This window comes from Carassius carassius, chromosome 15 (assembly GCF_963082965.1).
Source record: "Carassius carassius chromosome 15, fCarCar2.1, whole genome shotgun sequence".
NCBI lineage: Eukaryota > Metazoa > Chordata > Actinopteri > Cypriniformes > Cyprinidae > Carassius > Carassius carassius.
In genome coordinates, this window is record NC_081769.1 from 27,788,530 (window position 1) to 27,815,971 (window position 27,442).

At 37.0% G+C, this 27,442-nt stretch overlaps 1 protein-coding gene across 1 annotated transcript; it reads right to left on the reverse strand.

Moving 5' to 3' along the window:
• Window positions 1-1,441: 1,441 nt before the first annotated feature.
• Window positions 1,442-27,059, reverse strand: plekhf2 (pleckstrin homology domain containing, family F (with FYVE domain) member 2). The gene is made up of 2 exons (XM_059568296.1): window positions 26,837-27,059; window positions 1,442-4,313 (listed from the first exon to the last, which is right to left on the reverse strand). The coding sequence occupies exon 2, from the start codon at window positions 4,300-4,302 to the stop codon at window positions 3,577-3,579; it is 726 nt and encodes a 241-aa protein (XP_059424279.1). The 5' UTR covers window positions 4,303-4,313; window positions 26,837-27,059; the 3' UTR covers window positions 1,442-3,576.
• Window positions 27,060-27,442: the final 383 nt, after the last annotated feature.

The following is a 27,442-nucleotide window of genomic DNA, read 5'->3' on the forward strand; positions in this document are numbered from 1 at the left end:
CACCTAAATCAACAATTTATAGGATCATCAAGAACTTCAAGGAAAGAGGTTCAATTCTTGTAAAGAAGGCTTCAGGGCATCCAAGAAAGTCCAGCAAACGCCAGGATCGTCTCCTAAAGAGGATTCAGCTGCGGGATCGGAGTGCCACCAGTGCAGAGCTTGCTCAGGAATGGCAGCAGGCAGGTGTGAGCGCATCTGCACCCACAGTGAGGCCAAGACTTTTGGAAGATGGCCTGGTGTCAAGAAGGGCAGCAAAGAAGCCACTTCTCTCCAAAAAAAACATCAGGGACAGATTGATCTTCTGCAGAAAGTATGGACTGCTGAGGACTGGGGCAAAGTCATATTCTCCGATGAAGCCCCTTTCCGATTGTTTGGGGCATCTGGAAAAAGGCTTGTCCGGAGAAGAAAAGGTGAGCGCTACCATCAGTCCTGTGTCATGCCAACAGTAAAGCATCCTGACACCATTCATGTGTGGGGTTGCTTCTCATCCAAGGGAGTGGGCTCACTCATAATTCTGCCCAAAAACACACCCATGAATAAAGAATGGTACCAAAACACCCTCCAACAGCAACTTCTTCCAACAATCCAACAACAGTTTGGTGAAGAACAATGCATTTTCCAGCACGATGGAGCACCGTGCCACAAGGCAAAAGTGATAACTAAGTGGCTCGGGGACCAGAATGTTGAAATTTTGGGTCCATGGCCTGGAAACTCCCCAGATCTTAATCCCATTGAGAACTTGGTCAATCCTCAAGAGGTGGGTGGACAAACAAAAACCCACTAATTCTGACAAACTCCAAGATGTGATTATGAAAGAATGGGTTGCTATCAGTCAGGATTGGGCCCAGAAGTTGATTGAGAGCATGCCCAGTCGAATTGCAGAGGTCCTGAAAAAGAAGGGCCAACACTGCAAATACTGACTCTTCGCATAAATGTCATGTAATTGTCGATAAAAAACCTATGAAACGTATGAAGTGCTTGTAATTATATTTCAGTACATCACAGAAACAGCTGAAACAAAGATCTAAAAGCAGTTTAGCAGCAAACTTTTTGAAAACTAATATTTATGTAATTCTCAAAACTTTTGGCCACGACTGTAAATATAGGACCTCTGTGACCATTATAGGCCAAAAGTTTCAGAACAAATGCTAATCAAACAAACTAAGAAATCATGTCATATAAAGAATTTAAATGGCACATTAACCCAAGGCACATTAACTACAGCACGTGGCATGGATTACCATATAAAGGCTGACACAAATAGACTAAACTGCAGCAGACAGATTATCCATCACAATGACAGGCTAGCCCGGCAGGGTGCAAGCGTTCAGTTTGGTTGAGTCCTTCTAAGTCCTTCTAGTGACATTAATACTCTCTGTTGCATATGCTGAGCCGCGGGTACTTGTATTTGGCAATTATTACAGAAGACAAGACACAAGAGTTTTAGCAATGCATATATTTTCCTCAGAATTAGTATCTAATAATGATGATATGATGGATTACATTCAGTTTTCAGCCCTTTCAGAATTTTAAATGAAAATTAAAAATGGCAAAAAATGTACAAGAAACAGAAAATACCCCAAAATCCAACAAAAAGAACAAGAGAATCAGAAATTACATGTTCAAGAAATCACAAAAGAAAACAAAATGCCAGTCCTGTTTATCCTCTACTCCAATCTATTCTCTTGTATTTGCAGGCCAGATTTGTAAAGACATGTAGCCCCGCCCACATCCTACCTAAGCCACTCCCCCAACCAGGCCCCACCCCTCTCTTGTGGTTTGCAGAGAGAGTAAAGTGCTGGTAGCTGATCCAGAAGTGTTCAGGAAACGCACACATGAACCACACGGAAACGCTATGAAGAAGAAAAAAAAAAGCAGCAAGCCCAACTAAGAGTATATATACAAAAAAACAACTGTACAAAAGTTTACAACATGCAAAATCAAAACAATCATCTCAGAATATTACAACATACAAGTCAAATGAATACAAATCATCTCAGGTTAGATTTGGAACGATTAAACAATTAATTAAATCAAACATTATGCCAAATATAACTATCCTGGAATCTAACGTTATATTCCGAAAGCAAGATTAGATAATTACCTTGAGTCAACCACTGTAAACCTATTTCTAAGTCTCAAATAAGTCTCACATAAATGTGTAAAAGTAAAATACTTTTGACTTAAATGTATCTGTCACTGCATATGAACTAGACGTATGAGAAGGCTCTTTAGCCAGAGTTAGGTTAATTAAATATCCCTTTTCACTGTCAGTTTTCTTATTCTGACACAAACAAAATATGCCATCTTCACAGGTGATCAAGTATTCAGTACTGAGACAGTACAGTTCTCAAGCAGTATGCTGATTCTCCCACCAGCTTGACTTGAAGCTTTTCGAATTACCCGCTTAGCAGCTTTTTGGAAACAAGGTGGCTGTGTGACAGTCTCTTCCTCATAATGTTTTCGATTCCTGTTCAAAACGTGTAGGATTGACTGTCAAGGCCCGACATGTGACTTCTCTAACACAAAGACCCCAATGAGAGAGGGCAGGCCAAAAGGAAAGCACGTCCTTCACCTTAGTGACATGCGATTCCTGTGGACTGCATGCTAATGTGTGAAATCAGGGCTGGAGAGATATGTCATCATAGTGAAGGGCATGTGGACTATAGACACAAGATGCTAGAACATACTTCAGCTGGATTCATGGGAATGTCAAAAAGCTATTCGGACTGAGAGAATATAATCGACTGTCCTCAACTGAAACTGTCGGTCTAGTTTTGATCATAACTACAGTCATATGAATAAAAATGTTCACTGAATGTGCACCTCTAAACAGAATACATCATGTGATGTGCCATCAAATGAAGGCAGGTGTCTCAAAGTGAAGAAATCAGAAAAGTCATAAATAGTTTCTCATTTCAAGGATCCTGAGGATAAATAAGAAGGCACTAAGGCAGCAAAGACCTTGTCAGATGAAATTTCCAACAGACTTCCTACACCACAGCATTATATACACGCATTTACAAGCTTAGTAGCGTCTATCTGATATGTCATTTACTAGAAACTGAGCAAAGTGAGAAACAGAAGCCCTTCACCTGAACGCACACTTACACGGTTTGTTAGTGGTTGGTTGTTCAAAGCACTAAATGCAGTTCCTGGTTTAAAACCTAGTTACAATGCACTACACGGTTTCACCTGAGGGAGTGTTTGCCTAGGAACAGCCCGCAATCACATTACCCAACATTCTCTTCCTCCAGCGGATAGCAGCATTGCTCAGTAAGAATATGGTAGCTAAAAAGGAAAAGGGGGGGGGGGGGAGATGAAAGAGCACCATTGTCAAGAAATGCATTAATAAAATAAAATGGATTATGAGAGTGACTTTAATTTGAAAGTAGAGCAAACCGACAAGTAGTGTTCATTAATACACAGGAAAGATTCCCATCAAATCTTTTGTTCATATGCACAGGGGCCTTTAATTGTTTTGGGAAGGTGTTATTGCCACAGGAACCTTTGCAAACCTGAATGAAAATTAGACTAAAATTATGGGATATGATCTGTAGGTGGTCAATATGACCCTCAGTCACTGCTGTCATCATCGTCGTCGTCATCTGAGATATTGTTGCTGGAAAATAAGGAGTCTGAGCGGGACGGGAGGGTGCCGCCTGTGGAGAGCTGCTTGTAACAGAACTCGCACACCCGCACCGGTTTGGTTGACTGACTGGGTAGCAGAAACTTCTTCTCCGAACACGGGCCGCATACGACAAAGCCGCATTTTCGGCAGTGGTGGCGGCGGTTGACGGGGTTGAATTTGATCTTCTGGCAGCGCATGCACACAGTCGCCTCAGAGTCGGGCACCCAGACGGCCGCGTGCTCGCCGGTGGGAGATTTCCCACTTTTTTCCAGTAGGTCCGAGACGCACTTGCTTATGTGGCTCATCCACTCAGACTTCTCTGTAGCTGTGGCAGCATAGACGGCGAAGGATTTGGTGGGTGTTTTAATGAGCCAGCCGTTGCGCAGCTCGCCCTCGTCCTCTACCGTGTCTATGGTGACGCTCTCCAGAGGGATGATGTGCTGCTTATTGTACTTCTTCTTCTGGATGACGATGTTGCCGTACACCAGGATGTCATTGAAGAGGAAGAACTGTCGCGCTTTGGGTCTTTTGCGGCACAGTTTTGTGAGAACGCCCTCTCCGATCAGCACTCGACCTGGGATGGCCAGCGGTTGACCTGCTGTGCCGAAGCATGCTTCCACGACTCCGATGCGCTTAGAGTTGGCCTCACTGTTCGCCAAGCGGTCCACCATCTTTCGCACGCCTGAGAAAGAGAAGGAAAAAAAATAAGAGGTTACGATTGGAGCAGGAACAGAAACCAAATATCATGGCTCAGACAATATCAGCACACATAAAGAGATGATACCATACAGACTTAAAGAAGGAACACTTGTGGTTTATCAAATCTGTACCAATTCTTTGTGGCCTTTAAATAGTTCCCAGTATCTAGTTCATTTTGAAGCAACAGCTACTTAGGCTTATATAAAAGAAAATGCTTTTGTTTTATACACACAAAGAGGTCCGGAAGTCATACACTGCTAGCAAAAAAGCTTCTGTTTTGCATTTTATAATTTGAAATTTTCTATATTCAATGCCTCCAAGAAAATCATCAACAAATTTTCAGTCAGGTTGCCAAATGCTTTGTAAGACTTTCTCTTAAGAACAACATTTCATTATAATGTAAGTATTATCAATGCATGTAACTGATATCATTATTAAACCTAAAGCAAAAATAATGTGTCCAACCATTTTGTTCCATGTTACTGACCATATCGGTTTCATATTACTTAGTTAACAAACACTTAAAGCAAACATAATGCTGATTTAAAATACCATTCAAGTTTGGGATAAGCAATATATTTTAATCTTATTTATTTGACAAAATAGCACTTTGATTCAGCAAGGAAGGACACATTTAATTGATCAAAAAATGACAAAAGGCATTAATAATATTACAAAATATTTCTATTTCTGATTCTGCATAACAGTTCCAACAAAAGTATTCAACAGCCCAACGGTTTTAAAAATGTAAAATAATAATAAAATAATTTGCATATTAAAACGATTCCTTAAGGATCATATGACACCGAAGACTGGAGTACTGATGCTGAAATTTATATTTTGCCATCAAATAATAAATACATTTTTATATATATTTATAATATTTAATATACAATATAATATATAAAATATACATACAAACACACAGCCAGGACAATATATAATTTTTTTTACCGTGGCAACAAGAATTGTGAAATATTTCTGGTGAAAATAAAGTATTGTGAGAACTGAGAAGAATATTTTTGTGACTAAAAGTGACTTCTATAGGATTACTAGAAATAAAGAGTGGTCTCATACATCACCAGAAAGACAAGTCTGTTTAAAGGAAAAAATTAGTGTTCCTGCAGAACAATATACATCATTGTGAGCTACTTTTTTCTTGTTTGGAATAGCCTTCAATCTGCAGATTGTTTGACAGAGATCATGAGTCAAGATGTATAATGACATGCTTTCACAATAAAATTGTTGTTTTCCAGTTTATCACAGGAAACTGTAGATAAGAACAGATTATCAAAATTAGCTGCATCTCTAATAGTAATCTTCCAATCAAACTGCTTTTTTGATCACCACATTATTACAGAGTATCTTCTTTTCACGGGGCTGGAGAGAAACAGAGCTACATGACCTTTTCAAGACAGGACAACAGGATCTGATCATTCTCACATTGCATCCTGTCTGCCAGAGTCGAATCTGTGCAGGTCTAAGAAATGAACTGCACTAAATATAAATAAACAACATGTTGCAGCAAATAACAAACAAATCTCATAATGCTACGGTTCATTTAATAAGCAGGTGCTAAATCTTGCAAGTGTGTAATACAGTAGCGTCACCCTTGTTTATTCAACTTGCCTTTCGACGTAAACAAGTGACATAGTCCAGAGCTTACCAGGCTGCTTCAGATGGCAGAGCAGATCATAACAAACACAAACTGGTTTAGTCTCATGCAAAAGCTACTTTTCACATCTCTGGTATCAGCTCGTTTCCTCTTTGTGAATTAGAAATGATCAAACACAATCTCAGTGTCACACCAGCTGGGTTTCTAAGATAAAGAGTGTTTGGAAAAGGGTAAAAAATGTATAATGTGAATTGTGAAGCTTGGTGAACTCATAAGTCACTTGAAGAAGAAGAGGATTAAGAGACCAGAAACAATTCAAATTCTAAGGTAGACCCCAGTTCGGCCTCTGTTATGACTATCATATTGTAATCCGATGACAAGGCACACCAAACGAGCCCCTTCACCAAGAGAGGAACGCCATGACATTTAATACATCCTACACGTTGACCTCAATGTTGAAAAAGCAGGCTTGCCCATGTACAACTTCAAACTTCTCACACAAACCACATATTTATCAAATGCTGTCTCCTCCAATCGCACCACCCCCTAAGCAGGAAACTTCACCACACAACTAATCTTCCCCAGCTAGAGTTAATACTACTGATAGACTATGGACAATTTGCTAATAAATGAAAGGTGTCTCTTGTTCCAAACCTGTAGGACTTCTTTCTTCAAGATGCTACACAAAAGTGTTTCTGTCCATGCAAACTTAATGGCGTCCAAAACAATATTGGATTTCAACTGTAAGGTCAAGACTTAATAAAAGTATTCTACAAAATACCACAGAAGTATTTTGTGCTTTACAGTATCAAGGAAGTCATTGGAACATGAAATGAGTAAATGACAGAATTATATTCCTTTAATGTCAACAAATATGTACATTTAAAATGCTACAGTGACACCACATCAGACAGTATCTCGCCAAGTGGCAAAAAAAAAAAAGTCACTTGAACACAATGCATGGGTCTCGAGACACATTTTCAAAGGTTAAGATTATTTTTAACACAAGTGTCTTAAAACACATCGCTTGTAGCAGGATGCCCAAATAACAGAACAAAACACAATGATGCAGCAGCCAAAGACATTTGTCTGAATAAGTGCTTTAAAGATGAATTTTCTGAAAGGGTTTTAACACAACTCACTAATCGACTAGCCATCAGGGAAACAACATCACAATGTTTGGTTAATGACATCAAACCAAAAATGAAAAGACAAAAATGTGAACAATTTCACACGGTCTTTCACATGGACACTCAGAGGACCTCAGCAATCATTTTGAAGTAACACGACGGGCAGTAGAGAAGCTCTGTGTATCTGAAACTCAGTGAAAGGACACTATGGCCTCCTACACAGATGCACTTTCCTGACTCACTTCCTCCTTCTTATAAAAAATGAAAACTGGTGCAAGCGTGTTCTATTCCACACATGCTGTGGGTAATACTACATGTTCAGAATAGCTAAAAGTTTCCATTTTAGTTAGCATTTTAAGTTAGTGAAAACCAGTTGTGCTTTGAGTATTATAAGCACTATGACCTACATGTTTCTGCAGTATTAGCAACATCAACCCTATCTAGAGTCAGTACTGTACAACAATGCAACAGACAAATACAAAGTCTAGACTAGGGCTGCATGATTAATCGAATCCGATTTATATGCACATCTTGTCAGTAAAGCTGGTTCTGAGATAAGTAGTAAATCTCCATCACCTGCTTGCATTTACTACACAGAGCCATAGTGCTCTGACAAGCTGCACCAAAAAAAAAAAAAAAACCCAGCCGATATAATCGTACGATTATGATATTGAAGAAATCATTCACGTTAATGGCAGCTGTTTGCGTAGCTTCTCAGTGAACTATGGTAGTAAATGCTTTTTTTTTTTTTTATCTAAAGTGCAATTGAATCATAGCAAAGTGTAAATATTGTAGACAAAACACTAAAAACTTTCACTTTCTCTGTGGAGAAAATATGACTTTCTTCTGCACAAAAGCAGATATTTTAATCCATGCAGTTCAAACAACACTGGACCCCACTGACTTTCATGGTATGAACATGAAAAAAACTCCTTTCAGAGGTTTCCCTAATACAGCCTCTGGTTTAAAACTGAAGCACAACGTGCCTAAATAGCTGCCTTGTAAAAGATTCGCTCTCATGTTGCTGAGTGACAAAAAGGTCAGCGATGAGCACTTAGCAACTCTTAGCAATGACACATTGAGCAACTCAAGCTCATTTCTTTCAGGCATTTATGAGAGATATAGCAGATAAATTCTTCATCTTGATACAAAGAAGTAATGACAAATCAGGAATGGGAGGATCAGAAAAACAGCAAAAGATAATGCATACAACAGCACACAAAGAAACAAACATGAGGCCATCCTTAAAAATATTTTGGTTTGCAGTAACAGTAATTTTTTTTTTAAAAAGGGTCGGTAGGTCGGTCTATAGTTTTTTTTTCAAGTTTCAATGTAAAAAAAAAAAGTAAATTTTTGTGATGGTGATGACGTCGGTATGTATTTAAACAAATTAGCATATTGTGACGTCACTGACTGGGTCTTCAACCCGTGCCTTCGGGCACATCATTGCAAATCTCATTTTGATGCAGGCTATATAGACCACAAACAAATTTAAATCTTTGTCAAAAACATGTTTATTGCATGAATTTCAGGTGAGAAAAAAAATGAGGTACTGTTTTACTTGCATCCACCGCTACGTATCAATGCAACCTACAAATGAGAGAACGTTTACTTTGCTTTCTTGGGTTGTCACTTTTGTGAAAAAAATCCTGTTTGATTTGAGTGACGAGTGTTCATTGGATCGATTGTAAAATCGATTATGCATGTCTAAAGTTTTATACGGCAAATAACACCAAATATAGGTAAATCCACGGACAACAGGCAGGAGGAATGTAAAGATTCAATATATTGGTAAAGACCAATATTTCTGATGATTTATTGGCATGAAGTTACGTGCAAAATGACAAACAGGAGTGCAACATTTTCGAAAAACAATAAGCAGAGTGGACTGCCATAATGCAAAACATTTACTGCAGGCTTCAACATGGCTGTGTTTACGATTAAATTTCAACAACAACAAAAAAAATCGCATAGGCGATTTTCTTAGGCTATCAAAAAAATATTTTTTCAAATATTCGTCGAATTTAAAATAAAAATCCACATTCGAATGCGCATATGAATTTTAGGTGTGCATTAAGGAAGCTGCCTTATGAGCCCCGGTACATGTTCCATTCCATCTCGGCGCGCGCACAGCTGTGTCTACACAACACTCAAAGGCGGACGAGCTCGACACGCAGTATCTGCTTCCTCATCTTTCACCTCGTGTACGCGCACGAGATGCGATGACAATATATGTGTCATTGCATTATAAGGTTATGTTAGCCTATCCAGTTGAAGTCACTTAAAAAAAAAAAAAATCAATGCGGAGAAGATCTTGTTTACATCAAAACTGAAACCAAGCCGTTCACACAGAACGCATATTTTGCGCATCTCATGTTTTTAAATGAAAAAATGTATCCTGTGTGACTGGTTTTCCGCCCTTTTTATTTAACAATGCATGCATACATGATGCTGTTTTCTTTATAGTTCTTTAAGCAACTTAATAATAATTGGTTCATAAAGATTATTTTAAATATTATGTTTTTTTTTCCACAGTCATGTATTCTAATGCTTTGAATAAACATGCAGTAATATTTTGCTCGATGTGCTATCTTGAGCCTCAGAAGAGAAGCAAAAAGCTTTTCTTCACCCTAACTGAAATTATGCATTTTAAATTCGAATACAATTCATAAAAATTCAAATTTAGTTTTTTCAGCTATTTTGACAGCCCTAGGCGATTCAAGCCCGAAACTGTATGAGACTGAATACCGGCTGAATTCACATTTCTGTTGTAAAAAGAGAAACATTGTGCAGAAGTATTATTTGCTGTTATGCGTGTTTGTCCGAAGCTGCAGTTGCTGCAGTGTGACACCTGTTCCAAAAAAAAAAAAAAACCTGGACGCGCTCCGAGAGAAGGTCGTTAAAATCATTTTCTTATTTTCGTTTTCGAAACTTTTGTTGGTTGATTCGTGCTTGATTCGTGCAATAGATTTTCGAGTATAAAGTGACAGTCGACACGGTCACGGTTTTAGACTAGAGAGGAGAAGGGATGGGAAAAGATCTGGGCACAGTTTTTCCAGAACTTTGTGCCAAGTTAAAGCGGTGTCGAGCTGTTTTAATGAATTTTTTTAGATGTATTATGGTGCCCGAACCCGTATGATTATGAACAGTGACCGCGAACATTTAGTTTACTGCAGCCGCAGCCATCATTACCAAGTGCGAACCGTTGACTCTGACAGTGAATGAGAGTCTGAGACGAAGCGAACGCACAGGACACAGTGTGACATCCGTGTAAACACAGATGATGTCAAGGGGTTTTTTTTAATTAAAGAAGATAGCCTTCATTTGTATGTAGGCCAAGGCAATTTATATATTTACAATACTTAAATATAATTAATAATATTTTATTGCGTTTGTATTAGTTGTTTGAAGAGTAAAAAAATAATTGGTCGGTCTTAATGCAAATTTACAATCGGCAAGTCGGTCGGACTAAAAGCAAAAAAAAAAAAAAAAATTGACAGGGTCGGTCGGGTTATGGCAAACAAGAATATTTTTAAGGATGGCCTGAGCAAACATACTGTGGTAGAAAAATATATAAATATTCTATATAATATATGCAACATCTCACGACCAGGAGTGATGTTTTCCCAACTTTCAGCTCGATTGAAATGTGAAATTGATTTTATACGGCTTTAGTTAAATAAACAAGTAATATTAACTGACTTACATTTTAGACACATTATGGGTTAAGCAAAACCACAGCAGTCACGCATCTCCAAGCAACATACAACTCTTTTGTTACTAAATGATGAATTTTTGAACGAGTCAATGATTCAGTGAGCCATTTATAAAAACAGTTACTTGCTTCATTTATTGAATGAATCAGCCGTTTGAACGAATCAGTTGAATCAATGATTCACTCATTAAGAAAGTGACTTGCCACTACCTACTGGTGGTTTAATTTCATATTTTAAAGTATTATTGCATTTTTCCAACATTTCATATTTGTAGGGCTGAAATGATTCCTCGAGTAACTCGATTACAAAAAATGATTGAGGCAAATTCCTCTGCCTCAAAGCCTCTTAATTTATTTTAAAGCTCACATCAGGTTCTTTCTCAATTATTTTTTTTAATGTGACAATGCAAAGAGACGCAAAGAGAAAAACGCAAAGAGACGCAAGGAGTCAGCAGTGTTTTGATTTGAGGGTGCGGGCTGCAAAATGGAAGGGAGCGATAACAATGGCGATGAGCAAAGAGAAGAAACAAAATCGGAAAAAACGACTCAAAATGTCCAAGGTTTGGGATCGTTTCATATTGAAACGTAAAGACAACGTCATGGCATGTGTCCATTGCAAGACAGAGCTGGCATACCACAACTAGGACCCTATGATTTTCGCAATGCAGAAAACACGGACGGAATCGCGGAATCCAGTCATAAAAACAAAATTTACAGTTTACGCGAAATGGCACGGAATTTGCCAAATTTTGAATAAATTAATCAAAAATAGGTCATTGCACTTACATCAAATCACGATATGGACTAATATCTGTATCAGAACTGTTTTGAGAGTCACTTCATGAGCATTTGACCGTTTGATTTGAGTAAAACTAGCGTCACATCCATAGACATCACATACACAGAACTGTAAAGGTATGTCAATCCGTCAAAATAAAAGTCCGGTTTAATTTAAAGACAAGAGTTTGCCAGAAATGTTCAGCAGAATGTACATAGCCTACTACTACTAAAAAAAAAAAAAAATCTTAAAATTATTTTTTTAAGGTTTAATTACACAACATTTCTTCCATTTTTTATTTTAAATAGTAAATCCCCTTTGTTTACCAAAAAATTAAGTTGGCTTAATTTTCAATAATTAAAAGATAAATTAATGTTTTATGCATTCACTTGATAACCAGAAAAATGCAAATACACACCTGAATTTCTGAGGGGGAAAATCATTTCATAAGGCTATTTTCAGAAAAAAAAATCGAATAAATTAAGTTGTTTTTATGCATTTAAATAATTATATATGCTAAAACACAGAATAAGGTAACAATAAAAACATACGGTGAATAAAAAATAAAACATTTCATAGGTCCCTAAACATGTAATTTTTGTAAAACTTTCAATCAATTGATGTGAAAATTTATAAGTTTTATGATTTTAATTAATTAGACATGCTTTTAATAAAAAAAAAAAATGGAATCCAGAAAAATGTACATGGAAAAAACGGAATTTGGAAAAAAATAAAACGGATTTCATAGGGCCCTACACAACAGCACATCGTCCATGCTGCAGCATCTCAGCAGAAAACATCCACTCTACTTAGAGACCGGAGGACCGTCACCCGGGACAAGGTAAATTCAATGTAGCATTAACTCAATGTGATTGCTAGTCGAGATGAAGGCTGTTAAATTAAGTATGTTAACTATTTAAGGGACAACCCACGACAGGCAGTACAATTGTGTGAAAATATACCACACATAGTTTACACCACGGCTACCAAAGGAGTTAATTTACTGCCCCAAAAAGTTGTGAATGGCTTTTTATGATTAAATATACTAGATACTGTATATTTGTATATTTATAATGTGAAAGAATGTGAAAACGTATGTTGGTTATATAATTTTTTAGATAACATTATACATTTAAATTTATTTTACACACTCAAAGAATTAGCCCACGATTGTATATCGAACATTGCATCTTGCAAGTTATCGCATATCACATTTTTCTTCAATATCGTGCAGCCATAATACAAATTATTCTATTATTCACAACTTTTTTTGATACTTTCTTTATGCCAAGCCTCTGAATACTCAGTTGATACTGTCGTTTGAATACATGTTATATTTTTTATTTTTTCACCTCTTTCTCAGTAAATCATCACAGCTTCATTGTTCACAGTACAAGTACAGACAGAGAAACAATGGGTAATAATTAAATGTTTATTTTTGATGTATGCATTGCATTCTATGCATTTAAAAAACAAAAATATTTTTTTTTCTAAAAAAGGAAACTTAGTTGTTCATTTTAAGAGACCCAAGAGTCTTATTTTTTCTTGCATATTAAATACTGGACTTTAATTAAGCAAAAAGACATTATCCGATTACTTGATTAATCGATAGCTACAGCCCTACATATTTGTATGTCAAAAAGTAAAACATTGATCTAATAACATTATTTATGCATTTGGACACATGGAGTTTGTTGATACTGATTTCATTTGAATAGTAACAACTATATAGTGTCTTCTTATTCTCACTTAATGTATTGATCACATGTAAGAATTCGATGTAAATTGAGACAGAGACATGTACATTTTATCAGTTTAGGAAAATATTGCCCTTCATAAAGTTCAAAAGTGTAACGGCAATCAATTTAAAGCAAATATAAAAAATATGCTGATTAAAGTAATACCTGATAGAGCACTGATGAGACTGCTTCAGAATAAATTACATTTGTGCCACAAAACAAAACACTTTTTTTCCCCCAGACAAGTAACTATTTTACTCGGACAAATGAATGTTTGATTCACTCACATCAAAGCTTAATGTCGAGCCCTGATCAAGTTTAAAGGAAAAAAAACACAATGGTTGTAAAGACATCAGTCAAATGGTGCAGATGCAGATAATTACAAACATGCTTGGAATTGGATATTAATCACTGTAGTCCCTCAGAGCACTACAGATAGAGTCACATTTCTTGCCTGCTTCACTAGATTGCTCAAATGCTAATTTCCTTTGCTGAAGCGCATGGGTCTGGCTATTAAGTCCCTGACCAAATTTGCTTAGATGGGCTGCTGGCAATGACTAAGTGAATCTGATCTGGAAAAGATGCCTAGGAGGCCTGCACTGGACACACTGGCCATGCAGAGAGATGTCATCCTAATTCTGCCAGCCTTAATGACAAAGGCTGATGGATGGGTGCCTGTCTCCATAATTAGACTCTCTGGCATGACTCACTACAGCATCTATATTAGCCACAGCATCTATTTCACAGGTTCTCAAATCCTCCAAAAGCTCTTTCATCATGCAACAGACAGGAACCAAAGATAATATTTTTTTACTCGATGTTGCAATTAAAAATTACATTAAAATTAGGCAATGTAGGGAATGTCACAATGATGGTAATGTGCTTCTATCTGGCCATCAAGTTTACATATTCACTAAAATACACTTTTATTCCCAGAAATTATGTGTAAACGGTAAATAGACTTTGATTTCTTTTATAAAAATAATTTTTTTATACTTGTGCAGCTAAAATGGCCAAGAACAGATTGCCTTACATGCACATATGTACTTTAGTTACATATTACATTACGTGTGTTTGTTTCAGGATGGTAATATTTTATTATTGCAAGATTTTTAAAAGAAATACTGTATGCAAATGCAATTCTGCATTTCTTTGATTAAAAATACAGTAACAGTGATACTGTGAAACATTACTACAAGTTATAATAACTGTTTCCTATTTTAAAACGTATTCCTGTGACAGCAAAGCTGAATTTTCAGATCCATTACTCCAGTCATCCTGGTGCTTTTGGACACTTGTATAGGAGATCAGAGACAGCTGCAGGTGGGAGAAGAGCAGCAGGAGCAGACCAGACCTCTCTTTCTCTGCAGAACACTAACACATTGCAGGTCTAACAGCCAGCACCTGGCCCTCCAGAAGCTAAGCAACTTGATAGTCCATCTGCTGGAGGAAAGCAGGAGCTGTCGGACACGTCAATCAACAGCAAACACAATGCACAAATGATCATAACAGGAATTAACTGCTTTCTCTGATGCAGAATTATGTGATTGTGAGAGGCATGAGTCAATACTGAGTCAGCTTACTGGCAAATCACAATTATATGAAATATGAGTTCAATGTATCATGAGAGTGAAGGAGCTTGATATGACCTCAGTCCCCAGCCTCCTCAATTGTGTCAGGAAGGTGACATGAGGTGGTAGAGAAATGGGAGAGGCTGTGAAAGATAACATCTCAGAGAAGAGAAGAAAACTGAAGGCTAAAACAACAATACCGTGATTAGAGGTCGACCGATATATCGCTCGGCCGATATATCGGGCCGATATGTGTCATTATTTAATGTATCGGCATCGCCCGATATCCGCGTTTAGTAGCGCTGATTTAAAGTCAGGCACGTCAGCGGGCAGCCCCGTGTTATTGTTGCAGTGGAAAGTGCTGCTGCGCATGTGAAGGACCCCAAGTCAAAACTTTTGGAAGATTCAACAACAGTCCTTGCGAGATAAAGGTAGTCAGAGAATCTCACTCTGTAAATGGGGTGGAGTTGTTGTCAGCTCTTACAAACACTGCAGCATGATTGAGGGCTCCGTTACTCCGCCCCGCTCACAGACAGCACCGTGCTCGGAGAGACAGCTGTCCTGGAGCTGCCCAGAACCGTGAATCACATTTGTTCGGAAGCATGGTTTAATGTAGACAATAGCCAGGTTTCCATCCAACTTATTTGCATTTAGGGATGTCAATATTCGATAATTTCCATGATCGATCGTCATTTAAATTAACTATCAATTAATAACCTTAATACTGCAAAATGCGTCTGCAATGGTATTATTATTATTATGTGCAAAGCCACTTGAAAAAAAACCTTCTCACCTGAATTAAAGGGGTTTTAGTCTGAATAAAATGCTAGTAGCAGGACTGTAAAATGAATAGATGTGATTATGATCATTTGATAAAATGAAGAGAGTGCGCCATACGTTTTAGATCATGTTACTTTGTTGACTGTTTCCCGTCAAGGAGACCGCTAAATGCGCCTCTTTAAATGGTTTCGTGGTGCTCGTTGTTGTATTTTAAAACGCAATTGCAATGTTTTCAAATGACACTATAGTATTAAAAATGAAATGATCCCAAACGTAACTGTGGCGCTTGTGGCTGTGCTGCGCAGTCAGTGAAAACGCTTTTTCACATCAAACATTTTATGCAAGTATTATGACCAGTACTTTTTGTTTGATCCTGTTCTGCAAAATATTCAATTTAGAATTTTTGCGTTCCGCTAGGCCTATTTGTTTAAAAAAATCCTGCATTTACAGTGCATTAGATCGAGACACATGAGTGCATGAGTGCTTGCATGTGTGCGTGCATACGAGGACGAGCGAGCGCGGGTTTGATTAGATGTATTTGGAGGTTATTGCTCACGTCTCGTTCTGCGCATATCCAAATGTTTCCACATTCGCAATGTATCTGAATGTTAAACTATAATATATATATATTTTTTTTAATGTAAACTAAACGGAAAAAAGATCATCCTCATCCACTTATTATTAGTGTGACATTTTAGCATGCAAATGAAGGGGAAAACTTCAAGATATCGGCCCTAAAAAATCGGCAGCACATATCGGCCATCGGCTGACCCTGAACTCTAAACATCGGCATCGGCTATAGAAAAACCCATATCGGTCCATCTCTAACCGTAATACAGTGCAATTTTTGCTTACGGTGATCATACCGTCAAAATCTCATACCGGCCCATGCCTAGTTTCCATGTTTGTTCAAGCATTTCTAGAGCATACTAACAATAGGGCTGTCACTTTTAGTTCGAAAATCGATTGCACAATCAATCGGACCAACCATCACACCTGGTATAAAGAGGCACAATATAAATAATTAATCTAAGGCAAGGCAAGTTTATTTATATAGCACATTTCGTACACAATGGTAATTCAAAGTGCTTAACATAAAAGAAAGTAAAATAGTCATGAAGAAAAATAATACAAAATAAGAACAAGCAATTTTAAAACTTTGGAAATTATTTAAAAATTGACTTATTTAAAATGAATTTAAAACAGTTAAAAATAAAAAAATATTTTACATAAAATACAGTGCAATCAGTTCTGACATTGCACAGTGCTCATTCAATAAATGCACAGCTAAACAGATGGGTTTTGAGTCTAGATTTAAATGTGACTAGTGTTTTAGCACATCTGATCTCTTCTGGAAGCTGATTCCAACTGCGGGCGGCATAGTAACTAAAGTCGGACTCCCCTTGTTTTGTGTGAACCCTTGGTATTTCTAACTGACTCGATCCTAATGATCTGAATGCTCTGTTTGGTTTATATTCAGTGAACAAATCTGCAATATATTTCGGTCCTAGGTCATTGAGTGATTTATAGACGAGTAAAAGTACTTTAAAATCAATTCTAAATGTTTTTAATAAATCTAAGAATGAAAGAGCCCAAAAAAGTCACCAAGTCTCAACAAAAACTGCATATTATGTGCTTCATAAATCTGGAATTTATGGCAGGGCTGCTATTAGGAAACCATATGTCTAAAGTCCAATGCACATAAAAAAAAGAAGCACAAAACTACAAGAAGCACAAAACCTGACACCTTGAGAAATGAAAAACAGTAAAATGATCCTTAAAAGTATTATTTCCAAAACAACCTTACTGCCAAAATAAGGATGTGTTTACATTTAGAAAAACCAAAGAATCCCCTTTAAACCATGTCTGCTATTAGCTTCTAAAAAAGTATTTGTTATTGTACAGACAACCATCTCATGGGTGTCGTCAAATCAAATGATTTAATGATCATATAAAGGGCAGTTCACAAAACCAGACACATTGTATGCTGCGCGATTCTTTCTTGAATCGATTCTGAGATTAGTTTTGAACAGCAGATGGCACTGCATGCTTTAGAAAACACCCGTACTCTGCTCATTTCCAAATTATTAGCGACACTTGAACCTAAAATAATAATTCATAAAATTCGAAAAGGTTGAAGTGAATTACAAAGGTGTTCACAGTGGGCTGTGTTTACATTACTCTTGCATCATAAAAGCATTCTAAGATGAAGTGAAATTACATGACTCAGCCGAACGCACAAGCACTCTTTAGCACTCTTCTTCATGAGCATTTGAGTGTGCAGATAAAAAGTAGATTAGAGCACTATCTGCTGTTAAAATCTAAGCTCAGAATCGATTCCAGAGGAATCGCGATGAATACTGAAAATCTAAGAATTGTTCCACGAATCGATTCTGCATTGCTTTATCATCCCAGCTGTAAGGTAAACAGGTCCATTTAGCTCAAAGGGAATCATTTAAGATTTTAAAGGGAATTTGAACAGAATCACTGTTTCACGGCTGATCACTGAGGCGCCCTGCGATTCAGAGAACGAGCCATTTAACATCAAATCTGCACTGGTTATTAATATCCAAAGTATAGTGAAAACTATTAATTAGCACAGTAACAAGATCGGCAGTTTAAGACATTAACTTGTAAGCACAAAACACAAGATACTTCTTTAAGACATATAAACTAATCTAACACATAAGCACACGCACTCATACATAATTGTCAATAATTGTTCTAATGGTGTTAATGTTGAAAGCTGTTCTGTGAAAGAGTTAGTTGGTTATCTTGCTTCTGACTTGTGGCACTAGGAATTGATTTACAACATCCTGTTGCCTTTCTGAGGAATTAGGCTCATGTTTCAACTATGGTCCTGATCGACTCTTTAATTTGTCTGGTTTGGGTTTGATACGCTACACAGCCCTAATTCATACATCTCTATACTTCAACCTGTGTAAGTTCTGGGATACTGATGGTAAACACTGTCTTTCCTCAAAGAAAGAAAGAAAGAAAGAAAGAAAGAAACACTCAGGACTTGTACGAATACATTCCAAAGAGGACTGAAGCTAGCGCTGACACTTTAAGGAAAAAAATCTAACTGATTTCTCTGATAAAAATAGCAATTTAAAATACTACAGGTAGTGTTGTCACGGTACCAAAATTTCTGTATTCGGTACCGATACCAGTGAAAATCCACGGTTCTCGGTACCAATTTCGGTACCAAAGCAAAACAAAAATATGCTAATTAAAAAAAAAAAACTTTTTAGCACTTAAAATAAAACCAATGCCATTCTTTATACTTATTTACAATGTTTAAAGTTTTTTCTACAAGTTATATAATTATGAAAAAACAGTAAACAAGCTTCACCCAAATTTAATTTGTCTTTTAATTTATGAAATTTAAACATTTTATTTTTGGTAAATAAAGGGGATTTGCTATTAAAATTAAAACATGGAAGAAATATTGTGATTTATTTCTTTAAAAAATAAAGTTTTATAAATGTTTTCAACAGTAGTAGCAGTATCACATACATTTTACTAAATAATAGTAATATTTCTAGCACAATGCCTTTATGTAAAAATTAACTTTTAGGCCTAATGAATGCATATTTGTCATTTTAACTGAACTTAAGACTGGTGGTGATGCTTAAGATATTTTTGGTCATTGAGGGTTTCTGTAAAAAAATAGTAATAGATCATATTAATTATTATTAAAAGATAATACTACTACTAATTCTACTATCATACTAATGTATATACAATGCACTATGAATTGATGAGCTGCTGGGTTCATGAATATTAATCACGTTGTCTGCGTTCGGTCAAAATGATTTGCTGAAATCAAAACAGGGACGGTAAGAGATCAGCGACCGCCAATGAAATTGGCATTTGCGCATTAGCTCCGCCCACTACTGGAGAAACCGGTATGTCTTCTGCTTGTTCGAAAATGAATATGAATAATTCTAAATGAACTCCATTATTTTGACAGGAGAAGACAACAAAGAATAGTTTACATATAGCATGTCGATTCAGTGTGGTAAGACTCTCGCTCTCTCTCTCTTTGCATGTGTGAGAAACAGCGCTATCAGTAAAGCGACGGTGAGTCGTGCGCCTTCACAAAGAGTTTACAGAGCATCAGATACAGGTGCGCGTCCACTGAGATGAACTGAAAAGTTCAGATCGCTTGATGGAGAGAGAACCCTGAAGCTCAGATGCTGAAATTAATGCAAGCGTCATGCGCTTCGGTCTATGTAGTAAACAAACCCGCACGTCTCTGTCATTCATTAATTCACACAGAGACTCGCAGATCACGGATTCATATTTCAAACAACTTTTGCGGCTTAACATTTACAGATACTGGTCCATATGGAGATTTGATTTGATTAATTTATGCTAACTTTGACAAATTCCATGACTGTCCATATTAAAATGTAAGTTTCATTTTCATGACTGGATTTTGAGATTCCGTCCTCGTTTTCTGCTTCGCGGAAATCATAGCGCTGAACCGGGTTTGAATGGGACCTCGGTACTACCGGTACTTAAAGAAACCTGGTACCGTCACATTTAAATATTTTTAGTACCGACTTGGTACCGAAGTACCGGGTCTTTTGACAACACTAACTACAGGTTTGCTTTGCTTGTAGGTCTGCACAATTCAGCCTACCATTTTGTTAAATCTACGATTATTTTTATTATGTTTATCATCATTACTAAATAAAAATATAAGAAATTGAGAAATACTAGTCTACTATTGTAACATTTCACAAGTGTTTTTTTAGAAAAAAAATCTTATTTTATATTAGCACATTTGTAAAATTACAATTCTAACATTTATTATTGTTTGCTGCATAACAAAGTTTTACTCTACTGTTTAAATTAAATCATAGATGAAAAATTGTGTGATATCCCTGTACAACAATAATATATATCTGTCAATTTCTTCAAGTTAAACTTTTTATTTTGGCGGGTTGATGTGAAGACCTTTTAAGAATTTCAGTCCTCTATTTAATCATCCAAAACTTTCTAAAATTTCATGACATTACACATTAAACAGTAAATTCTCAATGGCCAGAATCTGTGATTGTCAAATGCACTCGGCTGCAAAGATGGAGTTTGTGAGAAGCATTTATTGTGAATCGAGGCACTCGGAGTAAAAGCAGCTCACGTTTAAAAACACAGTGCCACACTTCTCTCTAAAAAAACAAGCAGAAAATGTTTCATTAAAATGCAGTCTTTTCGGTTTACCAATCTCACTGAGCCATATCACAGCCCCATTTTTCTTTTAATTAATCGTGCCGTCCTATGAAGCTATTCAATATCCTTTAAGTGAAAGGGTAAGATATGCTGACCCCTACTGAAGTTTACATTTTTGTGATCAAATAGTTACAGCACTGTAAAAGAGAAGTAGGTGATGACTTGTAAACTTGCATGACTGCACTTCTGGATTTGTCCCAGAGCAAGTTAACTCAACAAACCTGTCAAAAGTAACTGTTATCAGCAGCTTTGTACAGTAAATATCTGACCTTAATGAAGCCAATAAACCATTCTGGGCAAATTAAACACAGTCAACTGATGACAGCACAGTTCCTTCCGGTAAGTCAAGATTAAGGAAGTACAGCTAAAGTATTCTCAGCAACACCAAAGGATATTTTTAACCGTTAAACCTTAACTACATTCAGATCTTTTGGTTTCTCCATCAACTCAAGACATAAACAAGATCTTCAAAGTAAACCCTTTTTAAACTTCTCAAGCATTTCAGCCCACAAAATTAGATTTTGTGACATTCACACACAAAATCTAACCATACATCCTGTCATATCAGTATGCATAAATAACCCGCAGGTAACAGATCAGTTAAGATCAAAATTTAAGGTCTTGCGGTTTACAGCTATTAGTAAATGTGCATTTAAAAGAATTTTGCCTTCTGCAGTATAGGTTAAAAACTAATTCTCATTCTGTCAGAACATCATCCAGCATGGCCTATACATGAAATCAGTGACTTTGCCTTAAATTCACAAAAACATCTGTGTGCCTGTCTGTTAATCTGAATGAAATATTTTGTTTTAAACCTACAGAACATACAGTATGTGCTGCTTAGTGTTATAACTCAAACAACTTGCATCGTAATAAGCCACAGATTATCGTTGGCCAAACAACATGTTAAGACTACTGAAGGGTAAAGTTCACAACCTTTGTGCGGCTTACACAAGGTTTACTGGAGTGCGTTCAAAATACATCTCAATATGCTGTGTTCAGAAATTGAATTTCCAGGTACTTGGTTAGGTTGCAGACATAAGCCAATTCCCTAATAATCACAGCTGGATCTGTTCTATGGATTAAACAGAAACTTTCTGTCTAAGGTTGTTTTGATAGCATGGCAAGGGGTGGGAATATTTAGGCACCTCACGATTCAATTTAATTGTGACCTGAAAGTCACCATTTGATTCCAAATTCTTCACTGGCTGATAAATAGTTGATGCTCACAATAAAGTGGGGGGCAAAAGCCAATTATTAATTATCAGTCACTGAACCAATATATTAAATGTGCAGTTCAGGTACAAAAATTTTTAAATTTGTGCAACCAAAAATTCTTATATATGAAAATAACATGAAAAACAAAGACGACTGCATTACTTTAGCCTTTTAGATATTAAAAGGTACTGTGCTGGCAATTCACAGACATAAAAGAAAATGTGAAAAATGTGATGCAGAATTGATTCGGCTTCCAATGGTGTATTGGACTTTGTGATGAGTAGAGCTTTGAATATAGGCAATGCTCAATTTGACAATGCTCTCTATAAAAATTGTCCTTAAAGGGTTAGTTCACCCCAAAATAAAAATGATGTCATTAATTACTAGGGTGACCACCTGCTAATAAGCCCAAGGGGGGACAAGGGGTATGTTTCTAAGGGACAATGTGGGACACTGCCTTGCACGTGCGTGCGCTGTCATGACAACAACGAAAAAGTTGACAACAACCTAGTCAGCAGTTCAACTGAGGGGTGGGTGTGGCAACAGTAGCGTGCTGAACTGTCAAGTAATGTTCGTTTGGCTGCCTGGGACTCGAAGATATAGAGCGACCAACTTTTTTTGAGCAAGCATTGATTATGTCTGACGCAATCTCAATTTGTGGGACGCATGAATTGGGCTTCAAACGCTGTGCGTACAAAACTCCTGATAAGATATTAATAATAATATGATTCCTACTAATAAAAACTATAAAACACTAAGGATTACTAAGGATTAATTTATGAGTATTATTATTAGTATTTATGAATATTAATCAGGTTTTGTGTGTTCGCTTGAACTGATTTGCTGAATTCAAAACAGGGACGATAATAGGCGAGCGCCAGCCAATGAGATTGCCGTTCGCACATTAACACCACACACTACCGGAAAACCTGGCTGTTCTTAAAAGCTGAAGACTTCCATAGGAACACCGTTATTTTGACAGGAAAATACAACAAATAATATTGTTTATATGTAGCACGTCATTCCCCTCTCTCTCTCTCTCTCTTTCTCTATGTGAGTGTAAGAGAAAGCGACGGCGATTTGTGCTCCTTAACACTATTTACGGTACATTATACAAGTGCGTTGTCTAAATTGTTGTAGAATGCTGGAGGAAAATGAACTTACCAGGGTTTGACAGGGATGTGACAGTATGCAGAAACTTGTGCGCGATATATCATGAGCGCGTGCTATAAAACGTACTGTAAATAACCAACAAATATATCACTCTGCCAGCGGCACTAACTTCAGCTGCGAACACTGTACTGGGAACGACGCCGCAGTTTCGAGCCCAGTTTACACCGCCTTTCTCCACGGAGCTGCTTCGGATGATATTGTGCTATTTTCATTTACCCGCCACGGTGGCCGGTAGGTGAAGTGAGTTTACCCGCCACACAACACAAAATCACCCGCATTTGGCTGGTGGCGGGTGCTAATTTCCATCCCTGTGACTTGTCCAATAATAATATATCTTTTCTGAAAAAAGACAATTTTTACTTTATTAGGGAAATGAGACCAATTGTATTCAATGTGAGTATCAGGTAAAGAAGTGGAAGTATTAAGCAAAGTTGGTAAAGATGCTTTTTTTTGGATCACTAATTTACTTTTCACGTCTGAAAATCCTGGTTGGACAGTAGCACTAAAAGTAAGACATACAGCTAAATGAAGGAATGCACCATGACAACATCTGTTTCCTTCATTCTGAAAACATACACATGTTCAGCAAATGCTCTGAGACAGGTTGAGTTTTTGTTTGTTTGTTTTTTAATACTGATATTCACACATTTCTACACATTTGTTTTTGGTTCTTCAGTGTCAGGTGGACTACCAATAAATGTCTCTCTAGAGAACAACATCCAACAACACCCCTTTATTCAATAGGAAATAACAAGTGTTAACACGTGAAAAAGTTAATATTCATATTAAACTATTAATTTTAAGCATATGAATAACAATCATAATTAACAATAACACATTTAAAATAATTAAAGGTAACATATTATATTACATAATGTAAAAAGGGGCATAAGTCTCTGGTGTCCCCAGAATGCGTCTGTGAAGTTTCAGCTCACAGTTCTCCACAGATCATTTAATACATCATTTTGAAAATGGCTATTTTTAGTGGAAGCAGAAACACGCTGTTTTTCGTGCCTGTCTCTTTAAATGCAAAAAAGCTGCTGCTCCCTGCCACTTTTGCAGATTAGAGCTGCATCATTACAGCTTGGACCTGCTAAAAACATCTGATTATCATGTTTATCGAAACCATGCTTCTGATACAGGATTTTCTGAGGGCACACATCTGAAGCACATGGACAGAAAGCACCGTCACAGCAGTTCTTATTCACACAAGTTTACGTTAAAAACTCAGGAGTTACAAAAACAGTCGGTTATGTCTGTGAAGATTTTAGATCTGTGTGGAAGCAGCAATATACAGTAAATAAATCAATAAATCCACTGCTATGTTGTCTCCTCTGAGGCTGGGAATGTAGTGTTCTGTTCTCGTCTGTGCAGCCAAAGACAGAACACTTAGTATGTTTGGCTCAACCTTTCACCATGGCATTAGAACTGGTACACCACTGTCACTTGCGAAATCAAAATGATGGTACCATGGGTGAAAGCTTACAGATTAATATTATAATGAAATCATTTGCCACGTCACCAAGGGAGCGAAATCAGACGTACTCGTTTTCTCAGACACTTGCAGAAAAAGGCTTACCAAAACAAAGTTACTGGGCTAAAGGGGTCATATGATGTTGCTAAAAAAAAGATGATTTGGTGTATTTGGTGTAAAGAAATGTGTTGATGCAGTTTAAGGTTAAAAAAAACATTATTTTCCACATACTGTACATTATTGTTTCTCCTCTAAGCCCTGCCATTCTGAAACGCCTCAATTTTTTACTTAAACGAGACATTTTAGGAGGGCTTAAGGAGTCTTAACTTTTGTAAAGAATATCTCTCTTTGGATTTGAGACTTTAGTTTTTGCAACTTTACAGATCTTCTTTATGCACTAAGAAAGAGCCCGTTAAGAAATCACATCATATGACCCCTTTAATCTTTTTCACATTTCCTTGGTTGGTAGATTGACCCGGGACCTGATTATAGCACTTAAAACCTGGAAAAGTCAGATTTTCATGATGTCACCTTTAAAACATTCATAACACAATTTTTTTTTTTATTTATGCAGTCCAATTATTATTTATGCACTGAAATGCAGGAATTTACATTTTAGAATAGGTTCTCCTTCTGCATATCAAGTGTCAAACACTCAAAGTTGAATTTTTTTTTTTTTTACTAGTGCTGACCATACATAAACGCATGCATGAATGTATACATAGAGAGATACTGAAGAGAGCGAGCGAGAGAGAGATATCAGTCTCTACTTTCAAGAACTTTGCACAAAGTCACACAGTCACAAAAGGAAGGAACAGACAAAGCCAAAGTTACAAGAAAAGTACATTAAAATACATCCATGAATATATGACAGCATCTATCTTCACAAATAAAAACACCCAACTGCAGAGCCCTTTTTAAAAGTGCAGGTGTGAATCAAACAGCCATATGAATGCAGAAGTGAAACTGTGACGATAGAATATATGAAACATTTCTGAGGACCTCATCTTAAATCATTCTAAAATTAATGCTCAGTGTGAGATCATAAAAAAACATATATATATATATATATATCTTTATAAATTTTGTAGGAGAAGCAAAAGTATCAGACTAAGACTGCTTCCTTAATTCATGGTTTAACAGCAACTAAATAAAAGTTTCATAATGCCTCTACTGCTAAAATATGTTTGGATTCATGTGTTAATTTCATTTCATCCTGATCGTGCACAGTTGCATGCTGTGTAAAATATTAATATTACCCATGGCATGTCGATCAAGTTTTTCCGCCAAGTTAACCACCGCAACTTGTAACTAGTGAACTGATGTAACCTTAAATCTAAAGCAATTGCAAATATTCTCGTTGACAAGCGATTTGAGAGAAGAGAATCTGCTACTCCTCGATTTTCCCATCACTATATGACAAACCACGCTGTGTAGCAAGGAGCAGAGTTTGGTGGTTTGCACTATGTAACGTTAGTTTCGATGAGTCACCTAGGACTGGCTGTCACACAGGCAGATAGTAATAATAAAAGTTCTGATGTTTTGTCGTCAAACACGCAAATATTTCAACCAGACTGATTTAAGGTAACGTTACTTTGTCATATAACTTCGCTCCAACTTAAACGTTTTTGGGTTTCTTGTTTTGACACTGACAACTAAAACAACTAAAAGAGAAGCTACTTTCACAGAGTTTGCACAAGAACTTAGTACTGGCTGGCTAACATGAGTTATGAATTAGATGAACATATCTAAATAGCAAACTACATATGATGTTATTGTTGTGAAGTTAGTTTTACATTTCATCGTTGACTAAACTTTTTCCTCACGTTAGCATGCTACAAGCTAACAAGGCGCTCGGACTGTCCCATAGCGCACGAATAGTTCCTTGACTTCTTCCTACAGCTTTCAAACTTACCTGACTGAAACACATTTCACTTACACTAATGTAGCAAAATAATAAAGCGAACCACGGTACACACGCAGTAGTTAAACAATTACAACGCAGACTTGCTCTGACAGGCGCGAATGGAAACCAGCGCTTGGTAAATTTAGACAGACACGCGCGCACTTACCGATCGACGGCTGTAGACGCGAAGCCACAATCTCTGGTAAGTTTTCCAACGGGCAAAATACTTAAATTCCAAAATTCAAAAAGCGTCAGATGGAAGTTCTTTTGCCACTTTCCCGGGCAGCCAAACTCGGAAACTGCACTTTCAATATGGCTGAGGGCAGGAGCAGGGAATGTAAGCGTCACTAGCGTGACTCTGGGTCGGGGTGGTGTGGGAGAAGGGGCAGGGACTAATCTGGATAAACACTGATCCTTGTATTTACCGTAGACTAGCGTTCATGTAGTGCCTTTCGCTTTTCCTTCTCGTTGGGAACATGCACTTGCATGTTCCTTGGAAAGAACTCACGTTTATAATCGCCTTTATAATTGCCTTAAAAATGAGTCATGATAGTTAGTGTGTGAGGTAATCAGCAGGTTTAATAACTCGATTGAGTAGTTAAAGGGTTAGTGTAGTTTTAAGACATAATCTTTCGTTTTACTGGTCAATGATTAAGGTTTGCAGCCAACACAAATGACATTTGTCTATCTCGGTTAAGTTGACACATAGCTATGATGACTATGCATGACACAACAAGTGGGTAATTCTGTATTCAAATATTCTATTGTCTTT